The 13,718-nt window shown below is 44.4% G+C and overlaps 1 protein-coding gene across 2 annotated transcripts in view; it reads left to right on the top strand.

Moving 5' to 3' along the window:
- The window catches only part of LOC139559367 (CUB and sushi domain-containing protein 3-like), a 700,638-nt gene that overhangs the window by 396,604 nt on the left and 290,316 nt on the right, over positions 1–13,718 (top strand). For both annotated transcript variants that reach the window (XM_071375335.1, XM_071375334.1), the window contains exons 13-15: positions 7,237–7,419; positions 9,034–9,360; positions 13,320–13,514. In XM_071375335.1, coding sequence (XP_071231436.1) covers positions 7,237–7,419; positions 9,034–9,360; positions 13,320–13,514 — 705 coding nt within the window. The remainder of the gene's footprint in view (positions 1–7,236; positions 7,420–9,033; positions 9,361–13,319; positions 13,515–13,718) is intronic.

Raw genomic sequence — 13,718 nt, 5'->3', positions numbered from 1 at the left:
TGGCTTTTAATAAGGTCTGTCTTTTACTCAGAATGTAATTCCATTTGTAGTGAATAATATCCCTTAGAATGTTTAACTAGTAGTGTCCCTTGGATGTGTTGCTAGCATTTAGCTACTGTCTTATCTTTCATTAGTACTTTCATTGTTACTAGTATTTTCTTCTTAGATGACAACATATACAATTGAGGACTACAGGAAAAGGCGGGCCGAACAGGCCCCCATTAACATCAACAGGGCTGTAGTGGAGCGGATCGAGAGTTTCAAGTTCCTTGGTGTCCACATCACCAATGATTTATCATGGTCCAAACACACCAACACAGTCGTGAAGAGGGCACGACAAACCCCTCAGGAAACTGAAAAGATTTGGCATAGGTCCCCCAGATCCTCAAAAGGTTCTACAGCTGCACCATCAAAAGCATCCTGACTAGTTGCATCACCGCCTGGTATGGCAACTGCTCGGCATCTGACCGTAAGGCGCTACAGAGGGTAGTGCGTACGGCCCAGCACATCACTGGAGACAAGCTTCCTGCTATCCAGGACCTATATAATAGGCGGTATCAGATGAAAGCCCATAAAATTGTCAGAGACTCCAGTCACCCAAGTCATAGACTGTTTTCTCTGCTACCGCACGGCAAGCGGTACCAGAGCGCCAAGTCTAGGACCAAAAGTCTCCATAACAGCTTCTACCCCCAAGCCAAAGGACTGCTGAACAGTTAATCAAATGGCCACCGGACTATTACATTGACACATACCCCCCACCCCATTTGTTTTGTACACTGCTGCTACTCGCTGTTTATTATCTATGCATTGTCACTTCACCACTACCTGCTATCTACAAATTACCTCTAACCTGTACCTCCGCACACTGACTCGGTACCGGTACCCCTGTAAATAGCCTCGTTATTGTGTTACTTTTTATAATTTTTTACTTTAGTTTATTTGGTAAATATTTTCTTAACCAACACTGCATATCAAGAAGAGTTAAGGGCTTGTAAGTAAGCATTTCACGGTAAGGTCTACAGTTGTTGTATTCGGCGCATGTGTAACGATCGTCGTATAGAGGAGAAGGAGAAGACCAAGGTGCAGCGTGGTAAGTATTCATAATTCCTTTTAATGAATACGAATACTAGAACAAAACAACAAAAACGATAAACGAACAGTTCTGCAAGGTGACATACACTAAACAGAAAACAACCACCCACCAACACAGGTGGGAACAGGCTACCTAAGTATGATTCTCAATCAGAGACAACGATAGACAGCTGCCTCTGATTGAGAACCATAACAGGCCAAACACACAGAAATACAAAACAAGGACAACATAGAACACCAGACATAGAATGCCCACCCAAACTCACGCCCTGACCAACCAAAATAGAGACAGAAAAAGGATCTCTACGGTCAGGGCGTGACAGTACCCCCCCCCCCCCCCCCCAAAGGTGCGGTCTCCGGCCGCAAAACCTGAACCTATAGGGGAGGTTCTGGGTGGGCATTTCACCGCGGTGGCGGCTCTGGTGCGGGACATTTCACCGCGGTGGCGGCTCTTACCGCCGACCCCGGACCGGGGACCCTCGCAGCGGGCCCCGGACAGGAGGGAGACCATGGCTGCTCCGGACAGGAGGGAGACCCTGGCTGCTCCGGACAGGAGGGAGACCCTGGCTGCTCCGGACAGGAGGGAGACCCTGGCTGCTCCGGAGAGGAGGGAGACCCTGGCTGCTCCGGACAGGAGGGAGACTCTGGCTGCTCCGGACAGGAGGGAGACTCTGGCTGCTCCGGACAGGAGGGAGACTCTGGCTGCTCCTGACTGAAGCCCGTTACTGGAGGCTCCGGACTAGAGGGCGACGCTGGAGGCTCCGGACTAGCGTCCTTCGTTGGAGGCCTCGTGCCATAACTCCTCACAGGAGGCTTCGTGCCATGGATCATCACAGGAGGCTTCGTGCCATGGATCATTACTGGAGGCTTCTTGCCATGGATCATCACTGGAGGCTTCTTGCCATGGATCATCACTGGAGGCTTGGCTCTGGGAGAAGGCACATGACTCACCAGGCTGGGGAGACATGCAGGAGGATTAGGGCTTAGCACAGGCACAGGCCTCACCAGGCTGGGGAGACATGCAGGAGGCCTTGTCCTTGGCCGAGGCACCGGATGCACTGGAACGTGGAGGCGTACTGGCGGTCTCGAGCGCAGAGCTAGCACAACTCCTCCTGGCTGGATCCCCCCTGTAGCCCGGCAAGTGCGGGGAGTTGGAACAGGCCGCACTGGGCTGTGCTGGCGAACCGGGAACACCGTGCGTAGGGCTGGTGCAGTATACCCCGGGCCGAGGAGACGCACTGGAGACCAGATGCACTGAGCCGGCATCATTCCTCCTGGCTCGATGCCCACTCTAGCCCGGCAGATGCGAGGAGCTGCGATGTAGCGCACCGGGCTATGAACACGTACTGGAGACACCGTGCGCTCCACCGCATAGCACGGTGCCTGACCAGTACGACGCTCGCCACGGTAAGCACGGGGAGTCAGCTCAGGACTCCTACCTGACTCCGCCAATCTCCCCGTGTGTGCCCCCCCCCTCGTGCACTTCTCCTCGAGCCAACTCCTCATAGCGTCCCTATGTCGGACACGCCTCCTCTGCTCCCCTCTGGAGTCACCATCTCCCCTGACTAATCTGACACTGTGTAGCTCGGCAGCGACTCTCTCTTCCTTTCGCCCACACGTCCTTCGCCAATCGTCCCTGCTTGCGGTAGACACCACCGGCAGAGGTAGTCTGCGTTATTACAACTTCGCTTCACTATATTATTGTTTAGGTTGCCTCCATCACAGCCTAATACATCACTGGGGCTGAGCTTCCTGCCATCTAGGACCTCTATATCAGGCGGTGTGAAAGGAAAGCCCGGAGAAATGTTAAAGACTCCAGCCACCCAAGACATGGACTGTTTTTTCTTCTTCCGCACTGGCAACAAACGGTACCAGACTCCTGAACAGCTAGTATCCCCAAGCCTGAATTGACCCATGCATTTTTTTAAAACTGTTTTTATGCACACTTACAGGACTCTACACACTCATGGACACTGACACAGCAACACAAACACATACACACACTCACTTAATTTGCTCACACACACATAACATGCATACACATTCATATTAACTCTACAAACATGCACACACACTCACATACAATCGTCATATACACTGCTGCTATTCTGTTTGTCAAATATCCTGATGCCTAGTCACCTTACCCGTATGCATACAGTATCTACCTCTGTCATCCCTGCACATTGTAAATATTCTACTGGAACTGACCCTGAACTGACCCTCTCATTTGTATTTATTGTGTTTTTGTTCTACATTGTTATTTTTAGTACTACATTGATATTGATTACTGCATTGTTGGGTTTAGAGCTTGTAAGAAAGGCATTTCATTGTATTTGTGCACATGACATTAACACTTTCAACTTGAACACACACACACACACACACACACACACACACACACACACACACACACACACACACACACACACACACACACACACTGATTGATTTGTGTCCACCAAACTGAGAAGAGCTGAAGGTTTAGGACCCCTGTGACAGATTTAAAACCTCCATGGGCAAAACTGGAATGAAGATGTGGGACCCTGATTAGGTCATAAATTGAATATATATCTTATGAGCTCAAATTACGTATCATGTTCAATTGATGAGATGTTAATGTACTTTTATGGAGCCTTGGAGGACAAATCACAGTTTCATCTTTGACAAAGTTCCCGATGTGACATATTGTTTCACATTATAATGGTCACGTTGATGTCGGCCAATTCCACCGTTTTTTACATACTGTACACTGTGGAAGCTGAATCTGTACTGTGGAAGCTGAATCTGTACATGAATTCAGTGTGTGCAGCCATGCTTATTAAATAAGTGTAGAAATACCATTGTATCAAGGGTTCAGAGAAAAACAATACTACTAGAAGGAAAATGAAGACCAGATGTGGGCAGCATACAAGAGGTCATAAAAAGTTACTTTATTCTCTAGAAGCAACCATCATATCGGTCACTTCACATTACAGACAGGAAATTATAGACACACTTCAGGCATTACTAATCAATGATCATCAACTCCAATTTCCAACTCAATATTTATTGAGGAAATACCCTATTAGGGGTTAATGTAATGAACAGATTAGCTACTGGTAATTAACTGCCAGTTCTCGCAAAGGCTTTTTTCTACATGAGACTGAAAAAGTATGAAATGATTATTCTGGAATATGAGCGTACCCCGAGGAAATGTTGGTAGGGTTACCGTGGCTGTAAGCAATACAACTATAAATTGCCCTGTAGTATCGTTTGAAGGCTACACATTAATTTACAATTGATAGAAATACAGAGTGAATACATACAGAGAAATAAGGAATGCTGAGTTGCAAAGAAAAAGCCATTTCTCAGACTGGCCAATAAAAAGAAAAGATTAAGATGGACAAAAGAACACAGACACTGCACAGAGGAGCTCTGCCTAGAAGGCCAGCATCCCGGAGTCGCCTCTTCACTGTTGATGTTGAGATTGGTGTTTTGCGGGTACTATTTAATGAAGCTGCCAGTTGAGGACTTGTGAGGCGTCTGTTTCTCAAACTAGACACTCTAATGTACTTGTCCTCTTGCTCAGTTGTGCACCGGGGCCTCCCACTACTCTTTCTATTCTGGTTAGAGCCAGTTTGCGCTGTTCTGTAAAGGGAGTAGTACACAGCGTTGTACGAGATCTTCCGTTTCTTGGCAATTTCTCGCATGTAATAGCCTTCATTTCTCCCAACCAGAATAGACTGATGAGCTTCAGAAGAAATGTCTTTGTTTCAGGCCATTTTGAGCCTGTAATCAAACCCACAAATGCTGAAGCTCCAGATACTCAACTAGTCTAAATAATGCCAGTTTTATTGCTTCTTTAATCAGAACAACAGTTTTCAGCTGTGCTAACATAATTGAAAAAGGGTTTTCTAATGACCAATTAGCCTTTTAAAATGATAAACTTGGATTAGCTAACCCTTATGTGCCGTTGGAACACAGGAGTGATGGTTGCTGATAATGGGCCTCTGTACGCCTATGTAGATATTACATAAAAAATATGCCGTTTCCAGCTACAATAGTCATTTACAACATTAACCATGTCTACACTGTATTTCTGATCAATTTGATGTTATTTTAATGGACAAAAATGTTGCTTTTCTTTCAAAAACAAGGGCATTTCTTAAGTGACCCCAAACTTTTGAACGGTAGTGTATATCCCTTGATAAGTTGGTCAAGTTTTACTCAACAGTACTCATACAGTACAAGTGTATGAACACACTTGAGCCCGTGTGGCTCAGTTGGTAGAGCATGGCGCTTGCAACGCCAGGGTTGTGGGTTCATTCCCCACGGGGGGACCAGGATGAATATGTATGAACTTTCCAATTTGTAAGTCGCTCTGGATAAGAGCGTCTGCTAAATTACTTAAATGTAAATGTAAGTGTATTACTGTAAGGCTTTCAAAATCTCAGATAAAGCTTCATATCCTCATTAGAATAGACGTGGGCTTATACTAGCGTGGCTAGTATAAGTCCTTTGAATCTCTGTTAGTGACTTTCATCTTTGAGATGTTCTTTTCTCTAGTTCCACATCGGGCCTTTGAATAAACTTCTTAAATGTTGATTCTAATTGGACTGTAATTCTCAGGGACGGCTGAATCTAGCTTAATAATGATCAATTCTTAGCCAAGATTTATGAAAAGTAAATCTCACTGGTAGTATTTAAAATTAGCATACGTGAGGAGTAGGCATACGATGACATATTCTTCACCCTTTTGCATGTACAATGTGGTTGCTACTTCCTATAAATTGGGCTTCTGTGATAGCCTGTATTGTTGACTGGAAATACATTACCTTGTATTACTAGAAATGGACAATGAATGCCCCATTCTGGCCTTATTGCTGTGTGTTACATTACTTACAGAGGCTTGGCAATATCGCTACATTTTGCCCAGCTGTTCCTGGAAGCATACAGGAGTAGAAACTCCCCCACAAAAGGCCAGGCTAGGGGCAAACAGTATGCATTGTGCTTATGAGCACATAATACTCATGCCAGGTAGGATATAACAATTGACCATTTCCCCACAGACAAAGATGACCTTAGTGTTTAACATTCTGTCGCCAGGCATTATTCAGATGCGACGTGCGCTGCTCTAAAGCAATTTGTTCTCCATCTATTCTGATGTCGTAAAACACAGAGCAGTAAATATGCTCTAACCTTCCCAGGCCCGGCCCGGCCCTCCCTCCCTCCCTACAGATTGAACAGCCCAGCCCAGGCAGTCAGGGCGGTAGGTATTGTAGTTCCCATAAAGACGGTGTCATGACTGAAATTAATGCAATATATCACACTTTGCAAAGACTTCCATTACACCTAGGCTGAAATAAACGACGACCACTCCCACGAACCACTAACGTGATCATAATAATTTTTGGGTGTGGTGACCCAGGATGGGTGAGGTGTGGGTGGAGTGATTAGGGGATCTTTTCAATCCATATCGCAGAAATTCAGCGTTACTGTGTGATTGACATTTAAATGCAATGTTCCCGCGTTAGCGGAGACTGCATTCACGGTAAACGCGGCTAAATAGGAAATTACCTTTACATGTCTAACGCTTCAGCGATACAGATTCAATAGAGTCCTAGGTGTTTTTGTGGCCTCCCAGGCTGCTGCATTCAGGGAGAGATAGAGGCACTGCGTGCTTACTCATGCTTATCTGAATGGACACGGGCACAGTGTTAGCGAGGATTCACGTGGATGCCTATTTCCTTAGTGTGGTAGGGTTTAAAAAAACAGACAAAATAACTGTCCTATCATCTCCTTTTTTCACATTCTCAGACATGGACACAAAGAATAGAAAATAAGACTGCATAAGTGTATAATTCTGCTCTGAGGACAACAGTATTTTCTGTCTATATGGGTGTGATGATGAGCACCAACGCCTTGTGATTGCTGCCTGTATGATTCAGTGTTTGTTCTGAATGTAGCCTGAGTATTATTCCAACCTTTTTGTTACTACTCATGTTGTGAATTGGATCCATTACATGAATTGGAAAGCAGGATGGTATGCTTGTTTTATGACAGAAAGACACAAGACACATTTCCCCTTGGTATTCACTAAAATAAAATAAAGTGTCAACTGTCATAATGCTCACTAGCACTATGTTTTGTCACTGTTTTCCACAGAGATTGACAAAGAGAGTTGCGGGGACCCTGGTACGCCCCTCTATGGGATAAGGGAAGGAGACAGCTTCTTGAATGGGGGCATCCTGCGCTTTGAGTGCCAGTTTGGGTTCGAGCTCATCGGGGAAAGGACCATATCTTGTCAGAACAACAACCAATGGTCAGCCAACATCCCCATGTGCATCTGTGAGTATGAACATCTAAAACACATCTAATTTCTGGGGTCTAAATCACATTGAATTTCTGGGGTCTAAAACGCATCTAATTGGGGCCTCCCGAGTGGCGCAGCGGTCTAAGGCACTGCATCGCAGTGCTGAAGGTGTCACTACAGACACGGGTTCGATCCAAGGCTGTGTCACAGCTGGCCATGACCGGGAGACCCATGAGGCGGTGCACAATTGGACCAGCATCGTCCGGGTTAGGGGAGAGTTTGGCCAGCCGGCAATTTTCTTGTCCCATCATGTTCTAGAAACTCCTTGTGGCGGGCGGGGCGGGTTAAGTGAGCAGTGTGTCAAAAAGTAGTGTGGCTGGGCAGGGTCATGTTTCGGAGGACGCATGGCTCTCGACCTTCGCCTCTCCCGAGTCCGTAGGGGAGTTCCAGTGATGGGACAAGACTGTAACTACTTTTTGGATATCATGAAAAAAGGGGTAAAAAAACTGTCATGATTTTGTTATGTTTCTAAAACTAACTCAGTTTCTTGTAATTGTGTTTAAAAACATCAATATTAACTTTTCATGTTGTTGCGAAGAAGAAAATACCTATGAACCAGTAAAGGGACAGTAAAGGGCTGCATCCTAAATGACACCTTGTTCCTTACATAGTGCACTAATTTTGACCAGAACCCTATGGGCTCTATACCATACACGGAATAGGGTGCAATTTGGGATACGATCATGCTCATCTGTTAGTAAGAACCATTCTGCCTTTCCCATGTGTGATAGGGGGAACTTAAACATGGAGACATATCTACTTCTTACTTACAAAAAGTGTGTTGATTGAGTTCTAGGTTTGAGAGGCAAACATTCTGCTATGATATATTATTTACATTTGATTTTGTTTCACCTTTATTTATTTAGGTAAGTCAATTAAGAACAAATTCTTATTTACAATGACAACCTGAACATGATCCTCTGAAGTAAGAACCATATTTCAGTTCCATATAGTGACTGATACATTTTCAGGGTTAACACTCTGTTTGTATTGATATAAATTCCGTTGTATGCAGATGATATGGAAGTCTAATAAGTGGACACGCTTCATCGTGCTTCATCATTGCGCCTCATCAGTTCATCAGCCTTTGAAAAATACACACTTAACTTAGTTAATCAGTCTTCCGTCGCTGCTTTAGGCTCTCACTAATGCGTCAAATCATTAATTCACTGCTCTGTTCTCCAAAATCAGTCATACTAATAGTTATCTGATGAACTGTCTTATATAGAATGCTTATGGGACTAGAGAGAGGTGTGTCACACCCCCGACCATAGGAGTTCGTGTCATTTGCATTTGAATGCATTCATATTTCATTGAGAGTGGGAGATCAAACTGCCAAAGGGTGAAATAATCTCTTAGAAATATCATCCTGCATGGCACATTCATATTGCATAGAAGATAACTTGGAACATACTGCACTGTACAGTTCTCCCATACCCATCTACAGTAAATAATTATAAATAAATAAATGTCCAAAAATATATTTCAACAATTTCTGCTACATACAGTACAGTTCCTTTTAGTACCCAATCAACCCCCAATCACATAATCCAAGTCTCCTCTCTTTGTCCCCTCCCTCTCCTCTACAGTCCCATGCCTGTCCAATTTCACGGCGCCAATGGGCACGGTTCTATCACCGGACTACCCAGAAGGCTACAGCAACAACATGAACTGCGTGTGGCTGATCATATCAGAGCCCGGCAGTCGCATCCACCTGGCCTTCAATGACTTTGACCTGGAGGCACCTTACGACTTCCTCACCGTGAAAGACGGCGAGCTGCTGGACGCCACTGTCCTGGGACGCTTCTCGGGGGCAGAGTCACCCTCCCACCTTGACAGTAATACTAACATACTGAGGCTGGAGTTCCAGGCAGACCACTCCATGGCCGGACGAGGGTTCAACATCACATACAGCAGTAGGTTTAACCCTGACATTGAATTCTGTGCTGTTCTTTGTTTGTCTTTGTCAGTTTATTAGGGCTCAGTTCAGTTGAACCCATGTAGCAGGTATTGCATGGCTGCTCTGCCACAATCCAGGTGAAAAAGAGTTGGGCCCTTGGTTCGTACCAGGTATAGTTTATCATTTTGTGGCACCTTGTGGTGACTTTACTGTAATGACCATAGTCCTGTATATCTTGTCCTGATTTGATTCTTGTGATGCTTGTCCAACCCTGGCCTATCGCTCATGTCATTGTCAGTTCTTTTTAGTCATCACATAAGGTCTTAATCAATTTCCACCAAACCGGCTTTGCCCCTCACACCCATCGTAGTTCTCCTTTTCAAATGGCTGCCTGGTAACGGCTTCTTTCTGAAGGAGAAGTGAAATGTCACGCCAATTCATCACTTCTGTCAAAAAAAAGACAGGAAAAAAGAGGCCATGAATCCTTAGCAACAACTGAGCTGGCTTTTCTGACACCTGATTCCATGTTATTCTGGTAGGACACTATCAGTAACATGATTGAGCACTGTTAAATGTGGATTCGTTGTGACAAACGTTATGTTCGACTGGCGTGCTCGTTCTGTCACAAGGCATCCATCAGTCAGTCAGTCTGACTTGGGCTGTGAGGCTGTGATAAGAAGAGTTTAAGGGCCGTTTTAGTTGGGAGACAGCTTGTGCCAGGGTTTAAGTCCACTCTACACTTCATAAAGGTCTGACAAAATAGCTGGGAGGTCACTAGCACTATAACGAAAATAATAAATACCCTTTAGAAAAAAGTGGGTGTTTTCATGTAGTGAGGTGCTTCGAATATTGCCATGAAGTGAGGTTCCAGAGCTTTTGTATCATTTCAGCCAGTAGTTTTGAAAGTAGTGCTCACGAGCCCAACGGGTCCCACGAAAATTGTGCACAATTGTGTACTGCGTCATCCATTTTTTATGATAGGTTACGTCCCCAAAAAAACAACAACTTTGTAGTAGCTTTTTTTTTGCCTATATGTTTTATCATCCTCTTTCTCTATAATCAACGTTTAAGACAATTTGAGACTAGGTCTACTCTGTTCTATTGTCACTATTGAAGTCTACCTCACATTAGACCTTCATGCAAAGGAAGGCATACCAGTTGAGGTATATACTTTTTTGGGATCTAGTCAGAGGACCGTTACTAGCATGTTTGAGCCACTTGAGCTGCAATCTGAGGTGCAGTTAACTCTAATGAACTTATCCTCTGCAGCAGAGGTAACTCTGGGTTTTCTTTTCCTGTGACGGTCCTCATGAGAGACAGTTTCATCAAAGCGCTTGATGGTTTTTGCGACTGCACTTAAATAAACTTTAAAAGTTCTTGACTTTTTCCGGATTGACTGACCTTCATGTCTTAAAGTAATGATGGACTGTCGTTTCTCTTTGCTTATTTGAGCTGTTCTTGCTATAATATGGATTTGGTATTTTACCAAATAGGGCTATCTTCTGTATACCTTGTCACAACACAACTGATTGGCGCAAACACATTAAGAAGGAAAGCAATTCCGCAAATGATCTTTTAACTACTTCTCAGATAGTTCAGTGTGTCAAATCCCGGACCTCTAGCAGTCTCTATGGGGGTGCCACAGGGTTCAATTCTCGGGCCGACTCTTTTCTCTGTATACATCAATGATTTTGCTCTTGCTGTTGGTGATTCTCTGATCCACCTCTACGCAGACGACACCATTTTGTATACTTCTGGCCCTTCTTTGGACACTGTGTTAACTAACCTCCAGACGAGCTTCAATGCCATACAACTCACCTGCCGTGGCCTCCAACTGCTCTTAAATGCATGTAAAACTAAATGTATGCTCTTCAATCGATCGCTGCCCGCACCCGCACGCCCGACTAGCATCACTACTCTGGACGGTTCTGACTTAGAATATGTGGACAACTATAAATACCTAGGTGTCTGGCTAGACTGTAAACTCTCCTTCCAGACTCACATGAAGCATCTCCAATCCAAAGTTAAATCTAGAACCGGCTTCCTATTTCGCAAAACAAAGCCTCCTTCACTCATGCTGCCAAACATACCCTCGTAAAACTGACTATCCTACTGATCCTTGACTTTGGAGATGTCATTTACAAAATAGCCTCCAACACTCTACTCAGCAAATTGGATGCAGTCTATCACAGTGCCATCTGTTTTGTCACCAAAGCCCCATATACTACCCACCACTGCGACCTTTATGCTCTCGTTGGCTGGTCCTCGCTACATATTCGTCGCCAAACCCACTGGCTCCAGGTCATCTATAAGTCTTTGCTAGGTAAATCTCCGCCTTATCTCAGCTAACTGGTCACCATAGCAACACCCACCCATAGCACGCGCTCCAGCAGGTATATTTCACTGGTCATCCCCAAAGCCAACACCTCCTTTGGCCGCCTTTCCTTCCAGATCTCTGCTGCCAATGACTGGAACAAATTGCAAAAATCCCTGAAGCTGGAGACTTATATCTCCCTCACTAACTTTAAGCGTCAGCTGTCAGAGCAGCTTACCGATTGCTGCAGCTCTACACAGCCCATCTGTAAATAGCCGAATCCAACCAACTACCTACCTCATCCCCATATTTGTTTTTGTTTTTCTGCTCTTTTGCACACCAGTATTTCTACTTGCACAGCCTCATCTGCACATATTTCACTCCAGTGTAAATTGATAAATTGTAATTACTTCGCCACTATTGGCCTATTTATTGCCTTTCCTCCTTACTTAAATTTCACACACTGTATACAGATTATTCTATTGTGTTATTGACTGTACGTTTGTTTATCCCATGTGTAACTCTGTGTTGTTGTTTTGTCGCACTGCTTTGCTTTATCTTGGCCAGGTCGCAGTTGTAAATGAGAACTTCTTCTCAGCTGGCCTACCTGGTTAAATAAAATTTAAAAAACACCTGTTAATTGAAATGTATTCCAGGTGACTACCTCTTGAAGCTGGTTGAGAGAATGCCAAGAGTGTGCAAATCTGTCATCAAGGCAAAGGATGGCTACTTTGAAGAATCTCAATATACAATATATTTTGATTTGTTTAACACTTTTTTGGTCACTACATTATTCCTTATCTGTTATTTCATAGTTTTGATGTTTTCACTGTTATTCTATAATGTAGAAAATAGTAAACTGTCTAAAAAACTGTCTCAAAACCACACATTTACAGAGTTGTGCAATGCAATATATTAGACATGCACATGAAAATACAATAGATGCACACAACTATAGATGGTTGGCTGACACACCACGAAAAGGATGAGTGCGCATTGATGGGGCCAGAATGCTGTGCGTTGTTGTGATTCTGGATGGCCAGACAGCTACCAACAATGACAAGAGGCTGCCATAGAGGCTGCCATCGTAGGTGCTCGCTTCAGCTAGTTTTATATTTTTCTTGACATCATGTCTTGTTTTGTCGTAGGTGCTTGTTTCAGCTAGTTTTATCTTGTTCTTGATACCATGTCTTGTTTTGTCGAAGATGCTTGTTTCAGCTAGTTTTATCTTGTTCTTAATACCATGTCTTGTTTTGTTGAGGGGTTTTGACTGATGTCATATCTATGCTAATATGACCAAATTTAATAGCTAGCGAGCCAACACCTGTAACTATGTATTTAAGAGACAACAAATGCTCATTGTGGAACTGTATTTATGTAGTTATTTCAATAAACATTTGGAGACTAAATATAGTTTACATGTTGTCAACAATCTAAGCCAACCCTGTCTGTTTTGCCCCATAGTTGCGTATGTCTCGGCGCCATTGAATTTGATATTTTTCTATGGAGCAACTGGTTTGTACATTTTCAAGCAATCCGCCACGTGTTTGTGATCAGAGGACCAATGCTTCAAGCCCAGTAAGGGGACAGTGGAGGAAGCGAATCTGTCGTGACGTCGGTTACATCTGACAAATAGCCAACATTTGTCCATCTGTTTTCAGCGTTCGGCCACAACGAGTGTCCCGACCCGGGCATCCCAATAAATGCGAGGCGCTTCGGGGACAACTTTCAACTGGGTAGCTCCATCTCAGTGATCTGTGAGGACGGTTTCATCAAGACCCAGGGGGCCAAGACCATCACCTGCGAGCTAGACAACGGCAAAGTGATGTGGAGTGGCCCCATCCCCAAATGTGAAGGTAAATATTGTGTGTGTGTGTGTGTGCACACGTCTGTACATGAGCACGTCCGTACATGCACCATTTTTGGGGGTCAATTACCCTGTTCCTAACACAGACAATAGCCTAAGTGAGTGTAAGCGGAGTGGACCTGTGTGTTGAAGGATGCTAGGGAGGCTCAGGGATGGACAGGGAACAAGTGTGCTGTAGGGCAGTCAGTCTCCT

The sequence above is a fragment of the Salvelinus alpinus genome, chromosome 29, assembly GCF_045679555.1.
Source record: "Salvelinus alpinus chromosome 29, SLU_Salpinus.1, whole genome shotgun sequence".
NCBI classification, from domain to species: domain Eukaryota; kingdom Metazoa; phylum Chordata; class Actinopteri; order Salmoniformes; family Salmonidae; genus Salvelinus; species Salvelinus alpinus.
Note: the sequence above shows the minus strand (reverse complement) of the source record. Positions and strands in the feature narration are given on the sequence as shown.